The 23,728-nt window shown below is 36.8% G+C and overlaps 1 protein-coding gene across 6 annotated transcripts in view; it reads left to right on the forward strand.

Annotated features, from left to right (window-relative positions):
* The first annotated feature begins 733 nt into the window (after positions 1 to 733).
* ITPRID2 (ITPR interacting domain containing 2) overlaps positions 734 to 23,728 on the forward strand; it is a 38,850-nt gene continuing 15,855 nt past the window's right edge. For 3 of the 6 annotated variants that reach the window (XM_049887588.1, XM_049887589.1, XM_049887585.1), the window contains exons 1-10: positions 734 to 1,257; positions 1,601 to 1,649; positions 5,205 to 5,254; positions 6,069 to 6,125; positions 8,773 to 8,812; positions 8,900 to 8,998; positions 10,396 to 10,604; positions 11,460 to 12,160; positions 19,294 to 19,366; positions 22,937 to 23,025. In XM_049887588.1, the coding sequence (XP_049743545.1) occupies positions 1,047 to 1,257; positions 1,601 to 1,649; positions 5,205 to 5,254; positions 6,069 to 6,125; positions 8,773 to 8,812; positions 8,900 to 8,998; positions 10,396 to 10,604; positions 11,460 to 12,160; positions 19,294 to 19,366; positions 22,937 to 23,025 (1,578 nt within the window). In that variant the 5' untranslated portion in view covers positions 734 to 1,046. The remainder of the gene's footprint in view (positions 1,258 to 1,600; positions 1,650 to 5,204; positions 5,255 to 6,068; positions 6,126 to 8,772; positions 8,813 to 8,899; positions 8,999 to 10,395; positions 10,605 to 11,459; positions 12,161 to 19,293; positions 19,367 to 22,936; positions 23,026 to 23,728) is intronic. The other 3 variants (XM_049887587.1, XM_049887590.1, XM_049887591.1) reach the window with 2 other exon arrangements.

Genomic DNA, 23,728 nt, shown 5'->3' on the forward strand with positions numbered 1-23,728 from the left:
CAGGGAATGCGCAACTCATTTTTAAAACAGTTCCGAACCTTGACATCATTTGTTTCTTGTAGCCCCCAAATCCAGGCATATATTTCCACCTTTTCCAAACATTCCTTGTTCTATTTTCCTTGACAGGTCTATGCCCAACTTCAGTGTGGAACTTCCAGAATAAATATTCTTTCTTAAATCATTTTCACACATAACACAACCATGCTAATTAACTTTCTTGAGTATGAAATCAGCTCTTCACATAACCTGAACTTGTCCAGTTTCGACAAGGTTCAGAAATACCAATCATGCGCGCCTCTTTCTTCCATCCTTATCCACAATTCCTTGGACACAAAATATTCTTCATGCTGGCGACTCCTAGAAGAGTAAGTTTTAGGGCGCCCAGGCAGACACTTGTTTTCACGAAGTGAAGAGGGGGCGTTTTGTGAGACTTGGCTTTCCCACTTTATTTCTATTTTTGGATGAAGGAGGAATTGAGTGGAAGAAAAGATTATTAACAAACAAGCAAATCTCACCCCCTCTGTGAGCAACCGCGGGGGACCGATCTGCTCGCGCCCGCGCCCGCGCCCGCGCCCGCGCCCGCGCCCGCGCCCGCCCCCGCGCCCGCCCCCGCCCCCGCCCCCGCCCCCGCCCCGCGCGCCCCCGGCCGGAAGGGGGCGTGGGACGCCGGCGAGGGAGGGGCGCGCAGACGCGCAGCGGCCGGCCAGGCCGGGGGCGCGTCAGGCGGGGCCGGGAGAAGGCAGGCGGCGGCCGGGGGCGGGGAGCGGGGGCCGGACTGGCAGTCCAGTGCAGCCGCGCTCGCTCAGGCCACTGCGCTCCCGCGCCGCGCCCGGCCGGCTTCATGTGAAGCGCCGGGTCTCCTCCCCCTCCCTCCCCTTCCTTCCCTCCCTCCCTCCCTGTCCCCTCCTTCTCCTCCTCCTGCTCCCGCTCCCCGGGGCCCCCAGCCCGGCTGGGCGCTGACAGCAGGGGCGGGGGTCCCCGCTGCCGCCGCCGCCGCCTTGTCTCGCGCAGGCTTCGGCTGGAGCCGCGGAGCCCCAGGCGCAGCCATGGACCGGCCCCTGGCGGCGTCGACGGAGGCGGAGGAGGAACTGGAGTGGCAAGTGGCGAGTCGGAGGAGGAAGGCCTGGGCCAAGTGCCGCGGCTCCTGGCAGGCGTCGGAGACGGAGGATCTGTCCACAGAAGCGACGACGCAGGACGAGGAGGACGACGACGAGGAGGACCTCCCCGGCGCGAAGCTGCCGGCGGCTGCGGGGAGAGGTCGGTGCGCCCGGCCGGCCTGCGGCTGCGGGGCAGGCGGGAAAGTACGGGCTGGCGGGCAGGGGGAGCCGTGGTGAGCCGTGGGGCGACTGCTCTGAGTCCTGGAAGGGCCTCTGTGATTGAAAGCCGGGGGAGAAGGGGACACTTCCGACATTTAGACGCGCGCTGTTGATAAGGCGTCTCCAGCGTCAACTCGGACACCCTAGGTGTCACCTGATTTCCCTTCAGATGGAGACTAGGACATGGTGCTTAGGCTGCATTTTCCCCCTTTAGAGTGTCCAGGTTGGCCCCGCAGTCAGAGTTACTCTGGGGTCGGTAACGAGCTGTCCCCTGCTCTGCCCAGCAGGAAACGTGCCCAACGAGAAGATCGCGATATGGCTCAAGGACTGCCGGTGAGTCCTCGCTCGCAGCCCGCTCCCCGGAGGGAGACCCGCGCAGATGGGACACCCGAACTGGGCGGCTCGGGCCGCGCTCCTTGTGGGTCCCATGGCCGTTGTAAGCTAGTAACCGGAAAGTGAGCCGGCGGATAGCTTCCTCCTTTAAGCGGTTAGAAATGGGAGTACTGTGACCGCTGATTCTTTGGACTGTGTTGCTTTACAGTTGTTAGGACTTCAGCTGCCCGTGCGTGATGTTAACATCAGAGATCAGAAACCTCTAGCAGTTAATATAATGCCATGTTGTTATGTGTGCCCTATTTCTATCTGAAAGAACTGTTACATTTCACAGGATATTTTATTTTGCTCTTCTTTTGGCATTTGTACTTAACGGTATCCAATCGTTTGCCTTTCATATGTGTTGCAGATAAGCTTGGTTTATGTAACTACACTAACTGGGCTTTAATTTTTTTTCTGTGCTTTAATTCTGTTTGGGGAACTGTTATAACTAGCAGACATTGTTCTTGTGGTTTACTTTTTGACCATGAATTTATCAGGTGGCAGTAGAATTCACAGAAGGGAAATAGAGCTTTGAAGGCATTCAGACTGTATAAATCTGTTTAATTACATGCTTTGGCAGCTGTTACAAAAATGTTTGATACAGTACAGAGGAGATGAATCATTGCAAGTAAATATGACTACAGTAAAGTGTGCTTATTTCATATTTTAATTGTTTTCTCCAATTTACTTGCTAGTTGTAAAATCCTGTATAGATTGTTGCTTTTTAACTTTTGTTGGTGTTTGCTTCTGAGTGTATTTTGCCTTCTCCATTTAGGCTCTTAATGTCTTGTTCAAGTAGCAGAATTAGGGAGTCTTTTTTTTTTTTTAAGGGGATTTTCATATAAGCCAGTTTTTTTCTCCCCTAAAGACGGGTTAAATATTGGCCACTACTATATTGATATCCTGTTTTGATGAATTTACAAGAGCCTTAGTGAATGTCCTTCACTACGAACTCTTTGTCACGGGTGCTCCTGAGATGTAATGAAGTACAGGGACCTTCCCTGGTGGCACAGTGGTTAAAGCTCTGGGCTGCTAACCAAAAGGTTGGGTGCATCTTGGGAGAAAGATGTGGCAATCTGTTTCCGTAAAGATTTACAGCCTTGAAACCTCACGGGACAGTTTTATTCTGTCCTGTAGGGTCGCCATGAGTAGGAATCCACTCGACGGCAATGGGTTGGTTTTTTCTGATTCTCTCTAAAATGCAGAGACTACACACACTGCTCGAAGTCCTCGAACCCCAGGTTAACAATCAAGTGCTAATCAAGTCCTCTCCTTTTTTAAATTAGGGAAATATGGCCTAGTAGTTCCACTCAGAACATGGGTCAAGAAATTCTAATAGTGTTCCAGTGCTTTATTTGTTAAATATCAAAGCGAATGGAAAATTTAAAAGGTTGACACTTTAAATAATCATATTCAGGACCCTTTAGGAGAGATTCTGTGAAACCAGTCTCTTTTAAGTTTCCTCCTAGAAGTGTGTCTGAAAAAAATGTTTTGTTACTTTCACTTAGGTCTTTCAAAACCTTCAATCTTAGTCTTGATTGAAATACAGTACTAAGCACAGTATCAGCTTACTCTTGGTAGCTTAAAATAGGTTTAGAATTCAAAATAAGTTTGTTGTATTTTATTGTTGAAATTCAAGTATGCATTCAGAAGAATTAAAAAAAAATGAAGAGCAAGAGAAGAATCACATTCTGTATAGGAATTAAGATTTTGTAAGAGATCATGGTAGATAGACATGAAGTAAGTCAATTTTTAAAGTGTATCTTTTAAGATAAATACAACACGTAAATGTTGGCCATCACCAGCACTCAATTTTTCTTGAAAATTTTTGTTGTTAATCTTGATTTACATAGACAGATTTTGGAGTCTGCTGCCACTTCCTCAAAGTGTCCTTCTCGTTGCCTACCGTTGTACCTATTCTACACAAAGGTGGCATTCATTTGTACTCAGGACAGCTAGAACAAGTAGTCTTTTAAAGTTGGCTGTATTACCACAGATTTGACTACTGGTATGTACGCTGCATCCTTTTTTTTTTTTTTTTTAAGGTAGCAATTGAGGTTTTCTCCAAGAGTTGCACATCCCTGTATTTTGTACATTATGAGCCAAATGGCCTGAAGAGACTATTGTTCCACCTTGATAAATTCTCAGCTATTCTTCGTTTTCTTGTTTTTCATATCCTGAATAAAGATACCAAGTGTTTTCTTTCCTTAAAGGGAGTCTTTATTTTCATAAACTTTTTTTTGACTGAGTGGAAACAAATGGCTTGAATTAGCCTCTAAGAGCTAATAGAATTTTTGATACAATTTGGGAGGGAGTAACTATGTGAGTGAGAGACTTGTTGTTGAAGTAGAATGCCAGTCATATTCTGTTTATTTGCCATTTTCTGTTAGCGCTCAGACCAGCACAAGGCATCCGGAAAAGGAGAATGCAGTGTTTTGTCTTAAGAAAGTAGCCATCAGGGAGGAAGAGCAGCTTTTTAAAGGCATGAATTAGGGTTATATAAAATACATGTAAAAACTTATGTCAGAGGTTTTATTAATATCTTTATGGTAATTGTGATTCTTTCTACATTTTAAAGACATTGATCTTCAAAGAAAGACCATTGCTTGTATATGCTGCTAGCACAAATATTTAACATTTAATTGGCATTTCAATAATATTCCTTTGAAACTCATATTTTTATGATTAAGCTCATGTCTAATATGAATTTGTAATAGGTACAAATTTTTACTGAAGAAAAGTTTGTATACCAAAATAGAACTATCAACATAAAACAATGTGTTTCTTACTCTTAGTTTTGAAAAAAATGAAAATATTTTTATCCTTAAAAAAGGAGAAATTTCTAAATGATCTGTGTTTGAACTATAAGAATGTGAAAGAATTTTAGCAGCGGCTAATTGTTCTTAATGTTGATTCTCAAGCTGACTTTTTAGAGTTAAATGAAGACTATACGCATTTTTAGTTTAAATGCATCAAGTGAATCTCAAGCTTCTGCATTTATATCAAGAAGGTACTGCTCTAAAATGCCTGTGATAAACAGATGAGGTTTGAGGAAAGTGATTTCTAACTAGGCGCTGACTTTTCCATTTGATTAAGGTTAGGTTACCTACTACTGAAGATTGTCTTGTTTTAGTTCTGTTTCCTGTTTCTTGGGAAGGGATTGAGGGGAGCCTGTTGTCTTAATTTTTCCTAATGCCTGCTGTCGTTCTCTTTTTCTCTTTTTTAAATAAAATGTTAATCCCTCTCATTTATAATTGCCATTTTTGCTCTTAATTGCTGGCAGATCAGACATGTGATTAAATCATTCCTTGGTGAACTGAATTAGCAATAGGCATTTGCTTAGTTCGTAGGATATCGCTTACGTAATCCACTTGCATTCCTTGTGTGTTTTGGCAGGAGAGTTAAACAGTGATTAGAAGCCTGCTTAGCTATAACCCTCTAAGTAAGGCTGTACAATGACAAATCTCCAGATAGTTTTTCAAGACTAATGCATATATGTTTATGTGGTTTCAGTACACCTTTGGGAGCCTCACTGGATGAGCAAAGCAGTAGTACACTCAAGGGTAAGAGAAAGTTGCCTTTCTAAATATGTCCTTTATGAGGACCCTACTTCCATTTTTCCTTTGGGCAAAAGTATGTATATGAATTACTAAAGCGATGTTTATGTTTACTAAAAAAAAAAATAGTTTTTGGAGCTAGAAGCCGAAAGAGGGAAACTTTGTCATGACCATAAAACAGTGATGAGTTCAAAAAAATTACCAAACCTTTCTACAAGGTGAACCTTTAAGTACTTCTTGTCTAGTTAGATATCATAAAGATTACCTAAGTATAGAAATTGGTAAATATAATGGAAATACATATTGAGTCCATTAGGTCAGCTTTAGTGAAACATTACTTATGTTAGCTCAGACTGCCACACCTGAAATTTTACCACCTGGGCAAGACAGAATTCTAAAGTTCAAAGTACAACAAGAATGTGCAGGTAGTGGCAAGGCATGTAAAAAACATTTACAGAATCAGGAAAATCTAGCTTGCGCTCCCTTGACTTAATAGGAAGGGGGTAAAAGGAATGATCGCTCCGGGGTCTGGTTTCCCATGAAACTCTTAGGTAAGATATGTTATCTAATTGAACATCTTCAAAGGAATAAGAAGGGTAAACTAGCCTGTTGACCAGCTTCCGAGAACTTTACCTGGCTGGGAATCAATGGCTTCTTGAAATTGTATAATCAGAATAATTTCTGAGAACGTTAAGGCACTGTATCTTATAAAATGTTTTGCTTGGTCAATTTGTTTTAACTAAAACAAAGATTTTATATGGGGATGGGAAAGAATAGAATGCCAAGATAAATTTTCTGAGTTTTCAAATGTTCCTTTCAGGTGCGCTTGTGAGAAATGGAGGAAGTTTTGAAGATGATTTGTCCTTGGGAGCTGAAGGTTTGTTTCCTTGGAAGAATTGTATTTTCATGTAGTTCAATTAAAATGTAAAAAAAATGAGAAAGTGAAGTGCTTTCAGGTTTAGTATCTTCAGAGGTAAATTTAAATGTTTTGAAAATGCCTCAGGCACATTTTATAGTACCCACCTTTTATATGTTGACAATCTAGCCTGTAGGATACCTGTAGGGATGACTCTGAAAACCAGTGTAAAGTGTCCATATGTCTTCCTTGGACTTAAATACTTAAAGGAGCTGTTTGGGGCAAACAGTGGTGATATAACTAAGGGAAGAACTGTGCCGCAGAAGGAAGGAAGTATAAATATTTATACATGAGAAAACCAAATTGAAGCTTGTTTTTAGTGTGAGGTAGTCTTATGTCATACTTAAAGCTGCAGCTGGTCTTTTTCTTTGCATGTAAGTGTCTCCAGTCTTTTCCCCCTGATTGTGGAGGATTGAAGGACAAAGACAAAATAGCAGAGTTAGTAGAATTTAATTAGGTATCGTAATGCTGGTGTCTATCCCAGACTCCATTAGCATTTTAAAAGTGTATTATTGTGTTTAAATTTTCACAGATTATATAATCTTTCCCTGCAGATTTATAATAAAGCTTTCCAGCAATATAAATTAAGATTTTTTTTTTAGTATTACTTGTTTTACTGGTATTTTAAAAGCTATTTTTGAAGCTCTTTGAACATGTTTTCTTTCATTAGGTTGAGTAGATTATTGGCAGCTGGGTTATTTCTGTGTGCTTTTAAAAAAAAATCAAGGATTTTATTAAACCTTTTTAAATAGTAAGTTGTTAAATAGTGAATTTATCACTGAATTTGCTAAATAGTGACTTTGTCATTGAATTTAACATCCCTGCTTTTTTGCTATTTTAAATTAACCTGTAAGATACATTATTTGTTTAGAACCTTCCTAACATTGAAAACTCATACCGACCCTATAGGACTGAGTAGAACTGCCCCGTAGGGTTTACAAGGCTGTAATCTGTCCTATAGAGTCTCTATGAGTTGGAATCGACTCGACGGTAGTGGGTTTGTTTGTTTGTTTGTTTGTTTAAATCTTAAAAGAAGCAGACTGCTACATCTTTCTCCAGGTGAGTGCAGCTGGTGGGTTCCAATGCTGACCTTTCAGTTAGTAGCCAAGCGTTTAACTGCTGCACCACCAGGGCTCTGAGTCAGAATCCAATTGATGGCAGTGCATTTGGTTTGTTTCAGTTTAACATTGAAAACTCTAGGCTTTCTGAATATATTAGTTTTTATTATTTTTGTTAAGACTTTTAAAGGACTAAAACTCTGTAAAGACTTTAAACTTACTGTTTCCCAATCAGAACAGTTGAAAATGTTGTCAGCCCCTTGTTAAAATGCATTTCAGTATTGCTCTAAATGGAGTTGTTGATACTTGGCTTGGTAGTTTCATAGTATTGATTGATTTCATTGTAAACTAGGACCTAAGAGGGAGTGAGTCCCATGCTGTTTAATAAAAATTGTTTCAAGGCTGTTTTCATTCATTAAGTATGTATTGAGTGTTATGTGTTAGACACCTTTCTGGGTGCTGGATATACAAAGAAACATAAGGAATTGCCATGACTTTACAGGTCAGAATTGAAAAAAACACATATGAAGTACAATGAAATAGATACATTTGTAATTCATTCTTTATATTTGTCTATAAAGGTTAAATACAGTAAATATAACTTATTCTAAAATTAACATTAATAACATTGATTAGTTTAGAAGTCGTTAATCTAGGATAAAATTAGAAGATAATTTTTAAAAGGAAACATTGTAATAAGTAGAACTTTTTAAATTGCGTATAAGAAGACTTGGTTATGACTGGAGTGACTTTTCAGCCTTAAAAAAAAAAATTATAAATTGATGTATATTATTGCTACTTTAATGCTAAATTATGTTTTGCTCTCAAGGTATTATTAGAAGCTTTTAAATTTAATAATTAGTAGCACATATGCTCTCTGTATCCTGCATATCTTATTACTTATTTCTAAACTGTTAAACCCAGAAATTTAATTGGGCATCTAAAACCAAAACCAGAAACCAGTTGCTGTCAAGTCAATTCTGACTCATAGCGACCCTATAGGACAGAGTAGAACTGCTTCTTAGGGTTTTGAAGGAGTGGCTGGTGAATTTGAACTACTGACCTTTTGGTTAGCAGCTGAGTTCTTAACCATTACACTATCAGGGTCCCAATTGGGTATCTATGAACCAGAAACCAAACCCATTGCCGTCAAGTTGATTCCAACTCATAGTGACCCTATAGGACAGAGTAGAACCGCCCCATAGGGTTTCCAAGGAGCGCCTGGTGGATTTGAACTGCCAACCTGTTGGTTAACAGGCAAACTCTTAACCACTAAGCCACCAGGATTTCTTGAGTATCTATAGTTCTTTTTTATTTTAAGTATTCAAGCAGAAGTAGTTTTAGAATGATGCAAAACAAAAACACTCTCCAGAAATTACCTTATCAAGCTGTGTGTTTCTGTTAATGGTACAGATTTAATGAGCCAAGACAAGAACTGGGCATATTAAACATTTTGCCATAATATTGGGGCTTGCATTCTTGATGATTGTATCGTAGTAGTTACCGTCCTACTGCCAATTGTTATATGCTTTTATTCTTTTTAATTATAGCCAACCACCTCCATGAAAGTGATGCTCAGATTGAAAACTGGTAAGTAGCTATGTGTGTTCTCTTTCTTTGTAAAAATGGAGAGCATTTGTGAAAATAAAGTTTTGTATAATCTGATTGTGTTTGTAGCAATAATATCTTGGCCAAAGAAAGAAGACTACAGTTTCATCAAAAAGGGAGAAGTATGAATTCCACCGGATCTGGGAAAAGTAGTGGGACAGTCTCAAGGTAATTTACAGAATTACGGTAGAATAACATTGCGTTACAGATTATCTCCTCTTAGCATTTTGAAATCAAAAGGAATCTAAAGTGTTTCCTGCACCAGCATAACTGACAGGAGCAACTTTTTTAAAAAAATGAGATTAAGTAAAAAGCAACAAGCAATCTCTGATGCTGCTGGAACCCAGTAATGAGTATTTTGAGCCCTAACAATAGTCTGAAAGAGGGACTACATAGTGGAGTAAATTTACTTGTAGGTTGCCAAAGTTTTCCATGTCTTAGGATTTGAGTCAACTCTAACTTAAAAATCAGAATAAAAATTTCTAAATTAAAGCTTGATATTTAAGCACTTATTTTCAGCATATTAAGCCAAAAAAAAGCCAAAGCTCCTTAAAATATATGTTAAAATGAGGCAATAAATATGCCTGTGGAAACAGTTTTAATTGTTATCAAGATTATTGTATTGGAATATGAGCATTTTCCCTGAAATAAATTGAAATTTCTTTATTTTATTTATTTACTGTGCTTTACGTGAAAGTTTACAAATCAAGTCAGTCTCTCGTACAAAAAGTTATGCACACCTTGCTGTGTACTCCTGGCTGCTCTCCTCTTCATGAGATAGCACACTCCTCTTCTCCACCCTGTATTCCCCGTGTCCATTCAACCTAAATTAAAATTTCTTCCTGTTACAGTTCCATGTCTGACTTTCCAGTTTTCCTCAGTGACTCTCAGAAAGCTTGGATTAGCATTGATAGGAGAGGAAGGAATAACAGTTATATAATTCCCCATAGAATTGGGGCAAGCAGCTACCTTTGCGTATCCACTACTTGCTTTACCTTACTCCTTCTACTTCCTCAGTGGAAGTGGTAAGAGGAAAATTCAAAATAAGCTCCTCCCTCACTTTCCTGAGATCAGGTTGTTCCCTGTGTTTCTCTTCTAGAATAGCCGAAGATAGCACAAGAGCCTCAAGTACTGTAGAATGTGCCTTTCCACCAAAGTTCTACCTATATCCTAGAGTATTTTCTCATTTAATCTGTTCTTTGATCTGTTTATTCCTTGTTCTTCCTCTGTCCTCTAATTGTATTAGCTGCTTAACTGGGAATCTACTAAAATGACAAAAAAAAATAAGGTGAAGATACGTGTACATTTCTCTTTGTTTAGTGTGTCCTTAGCGATTACTTCTCTTTCTCATCACAAACAGCTTGAGAGGATGGACTCTTTTTAAGGGTTATACATTCCATTTAGTATACAATGTATAAAGATGATGAAATAAATAATTGTTTACAGAGCTGAAGCTGTAGAAAAAGATTTTACCAGAGAAAAGCAAGAATATATATTCATTTATAATGTGATATGGACTATAAAGTTATTTTCTATTTTTATGTTTCTTTTTATGTGTTTTGTAGTGTTTCAGAACTGTTGGAACTTTATGAGGAAGATCCTGAAGAAATTCTTTATAACCTTGGATTTGGACGAGATGAGCCGGATATTGCTTCTAAAATTCCATCAAGATTTTTTAATTCATCGTCATTTGCCAGAGGGATAGATATTAAAGTATTTTTGAGTGCTCAAATGCAACGGATGGAAGTAGAAAACCCAAATTATGCTTTAACAAGTAAGGTTTTTAAGTGTGAACAGATTATCTTTTCAATTATAGCTCCACAGGAAGATAGTTTAAGGTCTTAATGATTTTCAGAAATAGCACTGGAAAGTTAGCTAAAGCAATCTAAAATAATCACATAAAAGGATGTGAATAACTGTTTCACTTAAAAAATTGTTTTTTCAACTCACAGTGTTTGACTTAATCTGACTTTTTATTATCCCCTTTACAGGTTAAGTACCTGTTTTTCCCCACCCCCGTCAATTCATCTCATTTAAGTGTTACCATAACTTACTTGCAGAACCTAATCCGTATACATATACTTATTTCCAGATGGTTTTTCCTCAAGAAAGAAAAAAGAAGGGCCTTATGAACATTAAATGAAGTCAGCTTATCTCATGTGCTTTTCTGTAAATATAACTTAGCATGGCTAATTGATTATTTTTACTCATATCTTTGCCTATTTTTTTCCTTGTGGACCAGAGTTTCCAAAAATGAGATCCCTGGGGACCAATGGATTAACTTTTAAGAGATCTATGACTCCCCTCCCCCGCAAATTAGTTATCAAATAGGAATTTATGTGCATTTTCTTGGGACAGCATTTAGAAGAGTTTTAATGGAGGTGAGAACTAAATAAAAAAAACAGAATCACAGCCGTAGATCGACAGCTAGTCCTTTTTTTTTTTTTTTTTCCAGTGTTGCCCTCATGCTTTGTGCTTATTTCTGATATTTTAAAATGTAAATTTTAAGCTTAGAGAAAAATGCCTCTGTCTTCCCACTCAGTAAATGTAGAGAGGGTGTGAGTGATCTAAGTTCACATATTGGAATTTTAAACTATAGTAAAAATTATATATTTTTTTCTTTTTTTAGGCCGTTTTCGCCAAATTGAGGTGCTTACCACAGTGGCCAATGCGTTTTCCTCCTTATATTCCCAAGTCTCTGGGACTCCCCTGCAGAGAATTGGAAGTATGTCCTCGGTGACCTCAAACAAGGAGACAGACTCACCGCCGCCTTTAACTCGAAGTAACACTGCAAATCGTTTAATGAAAACACTATCAAAACTAAATTTATGTGTTGATAAAACAGAGAAAGGAGAAGGTAGCAGTCTTTCCCCAGCCATTGAAAAAGGGAAGGTTCTAAGTGTTGCAGCAATTGAAGAAAGTGTTAATAAAAATGATCAAAAATCTCAAAAAATTATAAAGAAGAAAGACTCATCTTTCTTGCTGGCTACAGTTAAAGAGGAGGCATCAGGTAGTTCAGCAGCTGTTTTGGAGAATGTTGACATTGATAAACTTTCGGATGAAGCAAGTAGTAGCTTGAACCGAGAAACTGAAGGGGAACAAAGTGAAGCATCTCAAAGTCGTGAGAATAGACTGGGTGAGGAATCTGGTATTACAGAATCTGAGTTAAGCAGTGATTTCAACATGTCCAGCCACAGTGAGCTAGAAGATAGCAGTGAGCTCAAAAATATCCATATGTTCATACCTGAAAAAGAGCCAAGTGCACCCCTGACGAACCCATCCATAAGAAATATAATGGCACAGCAGAAGGACTCCTTTGAAATGGAAGAGGTTGGTAAAAAATTACTGGGACTTTCAAGTAGTGAATTAACAAACAACATGTTTATAAAGTGACAAAAAATGTTTATAAAATAAGAAGTGACTACTAAATTTATACTCGAAAAAATTCATCCTTCTAATTTTGACTTTGCAAGTTTTTCGTTTTGTGTTTCATAACCAAGGATTAGGACTGTGTGATGTCAGGGTACTGGGATAGTTCATCAGTTTCCCTAGAACTTCAGTTATCCACTAGCTGATATTTCAACTTTAACCCCCGTTTTCTCTCTCAGTTTAAGATTTTGATACCAAGAAAACCCTGAAAGAGTGTATTCAAACTCAAATCAATATTATGTAATAGTTAAAAACAGACTTTGAGATCAAACGGGAAACCCTGGTGGCGTAGTGGTTAAGAGCTATGGCTGCTAACCAGAAGTTTGGCGGTTGGAAGCCATCAGGCACTCCTTGGAAACCCTATGGGTTAGTTCTGCTCTGTCCTTTAGGGCTGCTATGAGTCAGAATCAACGGCAATGGTTTTTTTTGGTTTTGAGATCAAATAGGGGTTTGAGCTCTGTCTCTGCCACTGAGTTGCTATGTGATTTGGGGCAAGTTTTTCTTAACATATCTCAGTGGTAAGGTTAAATGTGAAGAAGGCTTTGAGGGGATAGATTTCGGTAAAGGACTGCAGACAATATGAAGATACGTACCTACCGGGGAGGATAGGAAACCTTGAAGGTTTGAAGAGCCACTAAATAGGATTTCTGAAAGCCCAGAAGACCAATTTTTGTTTCTTTACATTTTTACTCCTGCTAGTTTACATCAGTTTTGAATGGGACAAGAGAAAAATACTCATCCTGGTAAGGCTCAGCCAAAAACTGTTTTTGAACAATAGGAACTGATACTTAGCAAATTATAACTATAAAGATTGAGGCAGGAAACTGAAGTTTACCATGCATCTACCTTGTAGCAGGCACTGCACTAGGCCCATGAAGTACTTTATCTCTCCGGTCTATGAGGCCAGCAGGCATGGTCTTCGTTTTTGCACGAGGAAAGTGATATATATGTGTACTGGTGAAGTTTGGCTATAAGTTACATAATGTGTGGTTTTTCTTTATTAACTTTATTATAGAAAGATGAGTTTTAATACTACTTTGCATGAAGTACTTTATCTCTCCGGTCTATGAGGCCAGCGGGCATGGTCTTAGTTTTTGCATGAGGAAAGTGGTGTATATGTGTACTGGTGAAGTTTGGCTATAAGTTACATAATGTATGGTTTTTCTTTATTAACTTTATTATAGAAAGATGAGTTTTAATACTACTTTACAGTAGTATTAAAATCACACATCATAGTTTTAGGGAATTGGAAAATGGGATAATTGATTTTGCCCATAAGCATCCTCTTAGGTGAGTATGTGTCTGTTCCATTAGTGAAGATTTTTCATTTATTGGAAATTTTCATTCGCTGATACAGTTATTTACCTTTTTCCATACTCTGAATGTGTCTTAATAATTTCATTGTAACTAAAAAGGGAACATGAGTAGCTCTTTAGAATATTTGTATCGTTTCTTATAAGCTTTTTTCACTTTTTTCTTTATATATTTTTATATTTCTTTAATTCCTAACATAATTTATTTTTCATTATAATATTGAGTACAAGAGAAGTCATCATTAAAACCTCTCTTTTTTTCCATTTTGCTGTTTGATCCCGTTTTGACTTTGTTTTTGTCTAAACTTATCCTAGCACTCATAGTAAAAGGGCAGGTTCCTGCCTTTCAGCACAGATCTGCTTCTATGATAATCAGTTTCCTTGTTTTACTACAATAGCAGAATATAAAAATCTAAGCAGATCGTGTTATGTACTTGAGCAAATCTGATATTGTTGACTCATGCGTATTTTCAAATAAGTCAAAGAGATTTGTAGAATTCCTAAATTCTAGGCTGTTGTTTTTAAATTATTAAGATACAGTACACAAAAGTTCTTTTAAACGTTTATAAAATGCTAGCTGTACTTGGGTGGCAAATTAACATTTGGTCGTGATAAACTGCTTTTTTTGCTCCCTCTGCTGGCAAGAGTAATTAATAAAGAAAGCAACGTGACATTGAAGTGAATGTTTTTTGAAGTGCAAAATGACGTGCTTTGGTGGTTGAAGAACACTGAAATGTTTTTTGTTTTTAGAAAAGAATATATGGTCACCATGGCTACATTGTAAATATGCAGAATTTTGAGAGTAGTGAATCCTGTTCTTTAGATATACTTCAAATATGGATAAAAACCTTCTAGAATTGTTTCTGTCCCTTTGGGAACTTTAAAGAGTTTATAGAACAATGCATAAAGAAGGGAAATAGTGTGTTATTTTAATGTCCTTCTCCAAGCGTGATTTGAATCATACTGACAAATGAAGAGAACAATCTTATTGAAGCAAACTTTTAGATCCCATTCAAAGTGGGTTGTTAACTTTTTTTTTTTTAAACCCCTTTCCGTTGAGGTTTCATTCCTATTGGGAATTTCTTCCTGTAAAAACAACAGTAAATATAAGTGTGAGCTGTCTGTCTCTCAGTCTCAGTAAACCAGTTCTTAACAGATTAACGACAGTCAGATCCTTTGGGGTAGCTAGGTAGGAGAAAGTGTTGCAGACCTGGCTTTGTGCGTGGAGCTGCGTAGTCCCTATGAGGCAGGAGGTAAGAATTGTTAGTAGCAAAAAGTTGCCAGGCTCATTTGCCAACCACCAGGAGTCAAGGGGGGAAATATTTAAATGTAAAGAGCTAGATAGTTGACAAGACTGATCCAGGCCTATGAAAATGAAAGTGGTTATTTCTTGCGTTTATTAAAAAAAAAAAAAAGCCAGAGACTTTCTCAATTAAATGTCAGTTTGCTTTATTGTTTTATAAAAAAAAAATATGTAGACTATTTAATGCATCTCAGTATGTCTAAAACGTGTAGCTTTCTTGAGTTTTGTGATTCTTAGTAACTTGCCTGGGTAGTTCTCGTGTTCTTCCTGAATGGCTTGTTTTGAATACATCGTGGTAACTTTGGAGCCATAGATGAGTAGTGTGAAGATTCACAGTTAAACCAAAATGATCCTACTCAGTGAGCAGTTGTTCTTTTAGGTATGAAGGAAAATTTTCTTACACTTAAGTATACCAGGAAAGAGAACTTTTATCTGTGTTTATCAGCACACAGTTTGTTCTGTGCCTTCTCTCTCTAAATTTATATTTGAATACAGCTATTATTGCCTATATATAGTTTTTTAAAAGTATTGAAATCTTAGTAACTGTGCCTAGTCGTGTCTTCACACTGATTGTTGATTTAACTCATGCACCTCATTACTTATTTTAAGCTGTTAAGATTCAGCATTCTTTTCTGTTATATTTACTGGTCTGAGTTAAAATAATTCCATGTCAATCAGATATTTGATTGATAGTTAAATTTTCCCTTTGGCCTTCCAAATTGAGCTGTATGTTTTTTGAAGGGAGGAATCATGTCTGCAATGTGAGCAATAGAATATGACCTCTAACTCATGACATATATACGAACCTCAGGTACCTCAAAGCCCAGTTAACCACTAAGTTTTGTTATTTGATCTTTACCTAAAAGACCGAAGTTAATTAAGAAAAAAAAAAAAAAGTATTCAAGTGATAGCCTGACAGTAAAAATAAGCCATGTGTGTATCTATGGGTATGTATAAAATGAGTTTTTTTTTTTTTTTTTTAAGATAAAAATTTGCAAGAAATTACAGAATGATAAACTTGGTACATTGAATTCAATTTAGTTTTCTCACTTTACGGATGAGGAAGCATTTCTGCTTTGTTTTCTAATATTTGGTATTATTTGACAGTGGCAGTTCTTCACATCAGTCCCTCACTGGGAGGGGGTGCATAGGGAGTCCAGCAGGATAGCAGGAGAGGCATCTTCTAGTGTAAATCCTTATTGCTTCACTATATACAGAGTACTGTTACTTACAGTTTCATTTGATCATTGTAGGGACCTATGAGGTAGGCGTTTTAATCTTTATTTTACAGTTGAGAAAACTGAGATGGTTATCTTAGATAATTAGCTATTTAGTTAATAAATGGCATGAACAAGACTTTAATTCAGGTCTTTCTTAAATCCTGTTACTTTTGACTATATCATATAACTTGCTAAAGGTCAGTTTGGTTGTTAGGGTCAGACATTGGACAAGCACTCACGTCATCTTGGCCATAGACACAGCCTCATACTACTTCTTTAGATAAATAATGTTTTCTTTTGAACTTTTTTGAGATGCCATCAGACAGAAGTGTAATTTCTAAAGCTCTAGTTCTGATTTTAAAAAGAAGCTTCTATGCAGTGTCTTTTAGAACTTTTGATTAAGGGCCAGCTGAAATAAAAGCCACATATTAACTTTTTATAGACTACAATGCAGTAATACTGTGCCTAGAAGATTCATCTTAGTCAAGATAAATATGATGACAGATGCTAACAAAACAAAGGTACACGCTAGGTTAACAGGGCATTGAATCAGAAAGGTACATCCTTTGTTTTATGAAAGCATGTTTAAAATGAAGTAACCCAAATGTGTGGGTTACTTTAAAGCTGTTTTTATACCGCTTTAATCCGAAAACAATGAGACCAAGTGATTTTGTAATTTTTAGTGTTTTTGTTTTTCATCTTTATTATGACAAATTTTAAACCTACTCAGATGTTAGAGAAAATAGTATAATAAACACCATTACCAATACTCAGTTCAGCAGTTCTGTAGGGTCGCTGTGAGTTGGAACTGACTACTGCAACAGGTTTGGTTTTTGGTGTTTGCTAATTTAATGAAAGGCAACCTGTAGCAAATGTCCAGACTTCTGCTGAGGATTTGAAACTATTGAATAGGAGAAAATTGGCCATATAAGCCTAAATTCTATATTTGATTCATAATTCTCTGTGGTATATCCCATCTCGAATTTGACTGCTTGCTTTGCACAACTGTGACCAATAATAAAACATAGTAAGCAAAGAAATTCAGCCATATCCTTAGCATGTCTGTTTTTCTCTTCAACAAGTGCTAGTATGATTTTGCCTAATAGGAGAGAAGAATGATTCTGACTTTAGTAGTTTTGTCAGTAAAATATAACACTTTCAGCTTTTTGTTTTTATTCAATTAAGTGTGGAGTTTGTGGTGAAAAGAGAGAGTAGATTTTTTTCCACTATAGAGTAGCATCTCAGAGGGTAATATATTGGGACATACTTTGATTAAAGTCACATTATTTTTTCATGACTAATTTTATAAGTCTAAAGAAATAGAAAATGTGATAATTCTACATTTAAAAGGGAGAGATTATAATTTGGTTGTGTCATAACGCTGTGCCTAAACAGATTTCTGGTATATAATTGAAGAGGCATTTGGGTTTCTGTTATACTGTTTTTGGTCTGCTTGATATTTCCTTTACAGAAAACTCTCTGAAGTAGGCTAGGCCTGAATGGAGACTAATAATAGACCTTTTGTTGAATATAAAAAGAAAATGCATTTTGTTCCCTGTACAAAAAACAATGGTTTTCCTGTTGAACTTCTGTCTACTGCTTTGAAGAATGTAATTTTTTAAATAACTAGAAAAATAAAATCTATTTTATATATCTGATTTAGCGATGGAGGCCTGGTGGTACAGTGGTTAAGAGCTATGGCTGCTAACCAAAAGGCTGGTAGTTTGAATCCATCAGCTGCTGCTGGGAAACCCTATGGCATAGTTCAATTCTGTCTTATAGGGTCACTATGAGTCAGAATCAACTTGACGGCAATAGGTTTTTTTTTTTTTTCTTTTTAAATTTAGATGTGATGGTTTAAATGTGCTTTTGGTTTTCAAAGAGTCATGAACTTGGATTCATCTAACTGTGTGAAACAAAGAGATCACAAACCAGAGTAATTTTTAATTGGGAAATATTTTTAACCTTTGTACTTGTTTTATGTTGGTCCTTTTGCCATTATTCTTATGGAATGTTTCTTGAATAGATTCATAGTACCACCAGAGTTCTACCTAAAACCTGTTTGCTCAAAAATTTGTATGTTTGACTGGTTTGGCCACATTAAAACGAAAAAAAAAAAACCTGTTGCCGTTGAGTCAGTTCCGACTCATAGCGATCCTATAGGACAGAGTAGAACTGCCCTATAGGGTTTTCTAGGCTATAATCTTTACAGAAGCCGCCTGCCATATTTGTCTTGCATGGCAGCTGATGGGTTTGAATTACGAATGGTTAGCAGCCAAGTGCTTAACCACCATGCCACCAAGGCTCCTTTTGCCCACATTAGTAAGATATTTACTATCTTAAGTACTAATCATTACAGGCTAAAGTGATGAGAATTAGTACATTTCATCCCCAAATGTTTAATTTTACTATACAGTTAGCTATATTAGACCAAACAGTATTTGGAGGGTGAAGGTGGAGAAGAAAGAATCTGAAAATTCCTAAATTATGTAGTTACGCAGATAGGACAAAAAGAAAAAAACATTGCACAAATGAACAACTTGTGTGGGTTTGATACATTCTTTGAGCATAGCTTCATGGAGAATATGGTTAAGGTCTTTTGACATTTTAGTTCTGGAAGGAAACCTGCTTTTCTGCTTATAACGCCCAGTTTATGTAGGGACCAAGCAGTCTTACGCACGAGTAGTTAGCGAGACCTGAAAATTCGTAAAATTTTAGAAAATTTTGCAATGGGAGCATGATAGTCCATTACAGAGACGCAAGACTTCTGATTTTCTCAGATGTGTGTCTGTCAGTCATGCTGCCTTGCCATGAGTGTATCTGCGTTTCTTCTGGGATTGACCCCACACCTTGAGAGTTTAAAGAACTTTTGCATGTGGATCTATTTCTCATCTGATAGCAACCTTTTTTTTTTTTTTTCAGTGAAGTAGTTTATACGTTCAGTCGTTTTTCTTTGCTGGTTACACTGGCAGTGCTGCTGTTCACTAGAAAATAGATCAGAAAATTGAGTTGTGGAACATTCTAACAATTTCGAGTATATCTTGCGTTCATTTAAATATAGAATGCTTTGGTGCTCTGTGTTCGTTAGGCTGATTTGTTTAATAAATTGGTATCATGAGTTTACTGTCCTTTGACATAGATTCTTTTAGGTTTGACTAAAAAAAAAAAATTTTTTTTTTACCTGAATCTCTTCCCTAGGTTCAAAGTACAGAGGGAGAGGCTCCTCATGTGCCAGCCACGTACCAGCTAGGTCTGACCAAATCCAAAAGAGGTAAGGAGAATGATGACCCACTAGTTCCCGGGAGAAATACCAAAGCGTTGCCAGTTGATTTGGGAAAGGGACTTTATCTATCAGTATTTGAAGTACCTTTAAATGTAAGAAGAGTAAGAACTCAAGCATGCATGTTTCATTGTTCTGTTACAGAACTTTTCTGTATTTTCTTGACTTTTGTGCTCATAAACTAATATTAGTTTGCTTATCCTAGATGACCTCTTCACACAATTCTGTGTACTCTGAGTATTTTTCAGCTCTGCATAAGGGCTAGCTGAGAAGAGAGAGGAAAACAACAGATTCAGGCCACTTTTTACATTGTTACAATTGAAAATACCCGTGTGTTATCAGTCTTTGGGTTTTCATTATTTAAATATGGCTCCTAGGTATATAAAAAAAAAAAAAGTATAGGCCATGAATTTTCCTCTGGCAAAAACACCAATCTCTCAGCAACAGTTAAAAACTAGTTAAATTAAATGCAAACTGTGGAGATCGAAGGTAGATACCGGTCTTCTTGTGAATTATTAATTATTGACCAAAGAACCTTTGAATCCATTCCTTTCACTTTTAAAACTTGCATGAAGAAAAAAATTGTCTGATCGTCTTTAAATTCACAAAGCTTTAGAGATTTTAGAGAAAGGGAGAGAGGAAGTGAAGAAGTTAAAATGACCACCAAAGGTAGGACTGTTTATTTTTTTTTTTAATTACACATGCTGAACCACCTTGTTTTGTTTTTAAAACAAAGGTTCATATGTATGTTCCTGGAATAGGAAATTACATGTTTGTTCTCTCCTGATTGCTGAAATTACGTCATAAAAGATAATTTGCATACAATATTGCTTTTACTGCAGTACGACACTAACAAACAAGAGCTACACTCTCACTGTGTCACTACAGTTCTGGCCAGACACAAAACGAACTTTCCTATTTAATTTTCTTCCCCCTTTAAGTCCATAAAACTGCATGTATGTATATGTTTCTGGACTTCCTTCATCAAAACTTCTGAAATAAAATCTCTGCAATGTTCAGAGCTGTAAGTTACAAGGCAAGGCTCATGGCTGGCAAGGAGTCTATGCTTTAGGTGGATAGACAGGGAAAAGCAGCTTGCCATGTGTCGAAAGGCAGATAAACAACAGTAAAATCTAGGATCTTTTTAAGACAAAGCTCAGTGAGCTTGGAAAGAGGCAATGTGTTTTGTATTTACATCATGGCTTCTTCCTCGTTTAAATACTGGATCTCTTATTTCTGGGGGCACATAGTTTGTTATAAATTAAAAGTGAAATTGTTTTGTGTGTGCAAGCATGAGAGAGAGGGAGAGAATACAATATAGTATTTTGTAATTTTGGAAAGTAGCCTATCAAACTTTAATAACGCAGTAAGTATTTTAGATTAATCTTAATCATAGCATTAGAATCACTAGTTATCTATTCATTTCACAAGTTTGGTAAAAATGCACATAGTGGATGCCCAAGGACTTTTGAAGTTAACTGACTTTAATTTCAGATCCAGTCCTGAGATGTATGTACTGAGGCCCAGAGAGGTTTGGTGACTCAACTCATGTCACAAGCTAACATTCAGTGGCTATGTTGAGAGTAGGCCCATGTTTTTCTTATTAAAGAAGACATGCAGTTATTTTCTTTAATTTATCAAATTATATGCATATATTCTATTTTGTTTCTTTATGACCCTAGACAAAATTTCCAGATTTTGTTTTGTTCTCCTTTTAATGTTTCTTCTAACTTCCTAGTTTTTGATTAGAAATACTGTCTTATATCTTTAGTTAGGAGAGAGGTGTAATCCTTTTTAATTGCACCTTTTACTGTAGAGAATTTGTGTGTGTGTGTGTGTGTGTAAGAAACTGAAATATCTGACTAAAGGACCTAGATTGTGATTTACAGTTTAGCTTTAACTTACATTCTACTTAGTTCTCTCAGTAGCCATGTGGGATAGATAGAAGACTTATTTAGCACATTTCGTACAGGAGAAACGTTATTGCTATGGTGATCAAGCAAACCGGGAACTTTGCGCCCAGGCCCCCTTGTTCTTTCTGCTACCCTATACCTGCTCTGAAGCCTAGGCAGTCTACTTACACTAAACTGTGTGAACTCAGGCTAGCTGGGAAATAACTGTGAGGTGAACTTGACATAGATTGTGCTCTGCTGCAGTTAAAACAAATCTTAGAACGTGAGGCCAACCTGGCACTCTGGGCTCTGTGGCAACTGTCCTTCCCCAACCAGATAAGCAGTTTCAGTTCTAAATACTTTAAGCCACTGCCTACTTCTGTCGTTGCTTTAAAGAAATAGTTATTGATTCATTCATCAAACATTTTTTTCACAATGTAGTATAAAAAGAAAAAAAGACATGCAAACACATAATTATAGGGATGAGATGTTAATCATTTTTGCAATTAATAAAATGTCTAATTAGTACCTATAAAAGTGTAACAGCTTATTGCAATTCAGTTTCACAACTACTTCATTTTACCTAGGATATGTCAAAGACATGGATTAATTCCTTATATGTCATTATACATTTTGTTAATTTCAAAATAATATTACAGAATTATTCTAAGTTTTTAACGAGAAAAACATTTTTTTCCATTTCTCATTGCTTCAGGTTGAACCTGAAGCTACAGTGGGATTTTTTTTCCCCAAAGTCAGGGTAACTTTAATTGATTTTGGATTTTATTCAAACATATTCTCTGTTTCTACCTGTATATAATTCAGATTTTAAATGAATACAGATTTGGTAAACATGCTTTATGTAGCCTGCTGCTTTTGAAGTTCTGAGGGACTTGCCTATGCTCTGAAGTGTCTCCCTCATTAAATGTAATGATTGTGAAGTCTTTCCTACTGTGGTAGTATAGATGCCAGTGTGATCATGCTTGCTATGCTTAGGTGGTCTTCTTATTTATTGTTTTAATTTCTTTAGGTTATAATAACCAGAAATTTAGAGTTTTGAGGCATGGAAAATAAACAGAGCTTTTATGTTCTCTGCAATTAACAATACTGTGTTACAGTTGAATTTTTTAACTGCTTAACATACCTGTTATGAAAGAATTATTTCATAATTTACAAATGCGTTTGGATTATTTGAAACATAAGAGACATTTAAGCATGCTTGAATACAAATTATTTAATGAATTGGCCTTAATTGTATTCTTATCTCTAATTAAGAAAATAATAGAACTTTTGCACACTATACATTTAAACTTTTAATATCTTTACATAATGGAAATGGTTTACTTTGGGACTTCTGTTTTTATTGGAGCCATTTTTTATTTCAGCCGATTGTCCTCCAAGAATAAGACACATTAATTGCATTTGCCAAAATGTATTGTAATCATAGCTCAATTAGCAACTGAACACTGAGAATTTCTGATAGAAGATCTGATTCAGTTTTGAATGTGGGTGACCTCCTCTGCTTTGATGCCACAGTGTTACTTAAGCAACACATACTTTCCTAAGGAGAAGGCATCTATGTTGTGTGTGATGTGTCATTGAGAATCATATATCTATAACAGTATTGCTCTCACTGAAGTCTTGTATAATTACTTTTTTTTTTTCATAGATCATCTATTTCGTACTGCAAGTCAGCATTCTGATAGCAGTGGTTTTGCTGAAGATTCAACAGATTGTCTGTCCCTTAATCATCTTCAGGTAAACTTCTTATTTGTAATAGGCACTATGATTATCTTCATTTTAAGGTGATTTTTCAATAGCTATATCTTTCAAGACTGATTGCTCTAATCTTTATTTTTCAAATGACAGTAAGAAAAAAATCTTCTGGGATGCAGATGTTGTCTGAGCATTTTACTACAAATGTTAGGCTTCATTAATTCTTCATTTCTTTCTGACAGAATATTTTTTTTAAAAGTAGGGGAGAAAAAGCTCCCCCCCTTTTTTCTGTATCATCATTAAACAGATTATTTCAATCATTAACCTGTTCAGTCTGGGCTTTTTTCTTTATTTTTTTTTCCTTTAATCATCATTGAGTTTTAGTATTTAACTTGCTTAATAACTAACGTTATGTGTAGATCCAGAGTTTGCTCAGTATTACATGGACCTTTATGCTAAAAAAAAAAAGTGTGTTAAATAACCCTGAAAACAGGCACGTCTTTAGCCTCAAGCAGTTTATGGTTTAGGTGAGGAGTATGTAGAATACACATGAAAAGTATTTAAAACACATAATTTTTAGAGAAAATTGGAGCAAGAGAGTAAGAGAATCCAGAAAAAGAGTCATTAAGTACATAGCACTGCAGGGGTAGACAGATAAGAGACGTGTTTAAGGAGACTCAGAAAGGCAGGTGGGCAGAAAGATATAGAGGTGGAGGAGAGACTTTCAAAGGAAACCCATGGCTGT

Source organism: Elephas maximus, chromosome 6 (assembly GCF_024166365.1).
Source record: "Elephas maximus indicus isolate mEleMax1 chromosome 6, mEleMax1 primary haplotype, whole genome shotgun sequence".
Taxonomy (NCBI): domain Eukaryota; kingdom Metazoa; phylum Chordata; class Mammalia; order Proboscidea; family Elephantidae; genus Elephas; species Elephas maximus.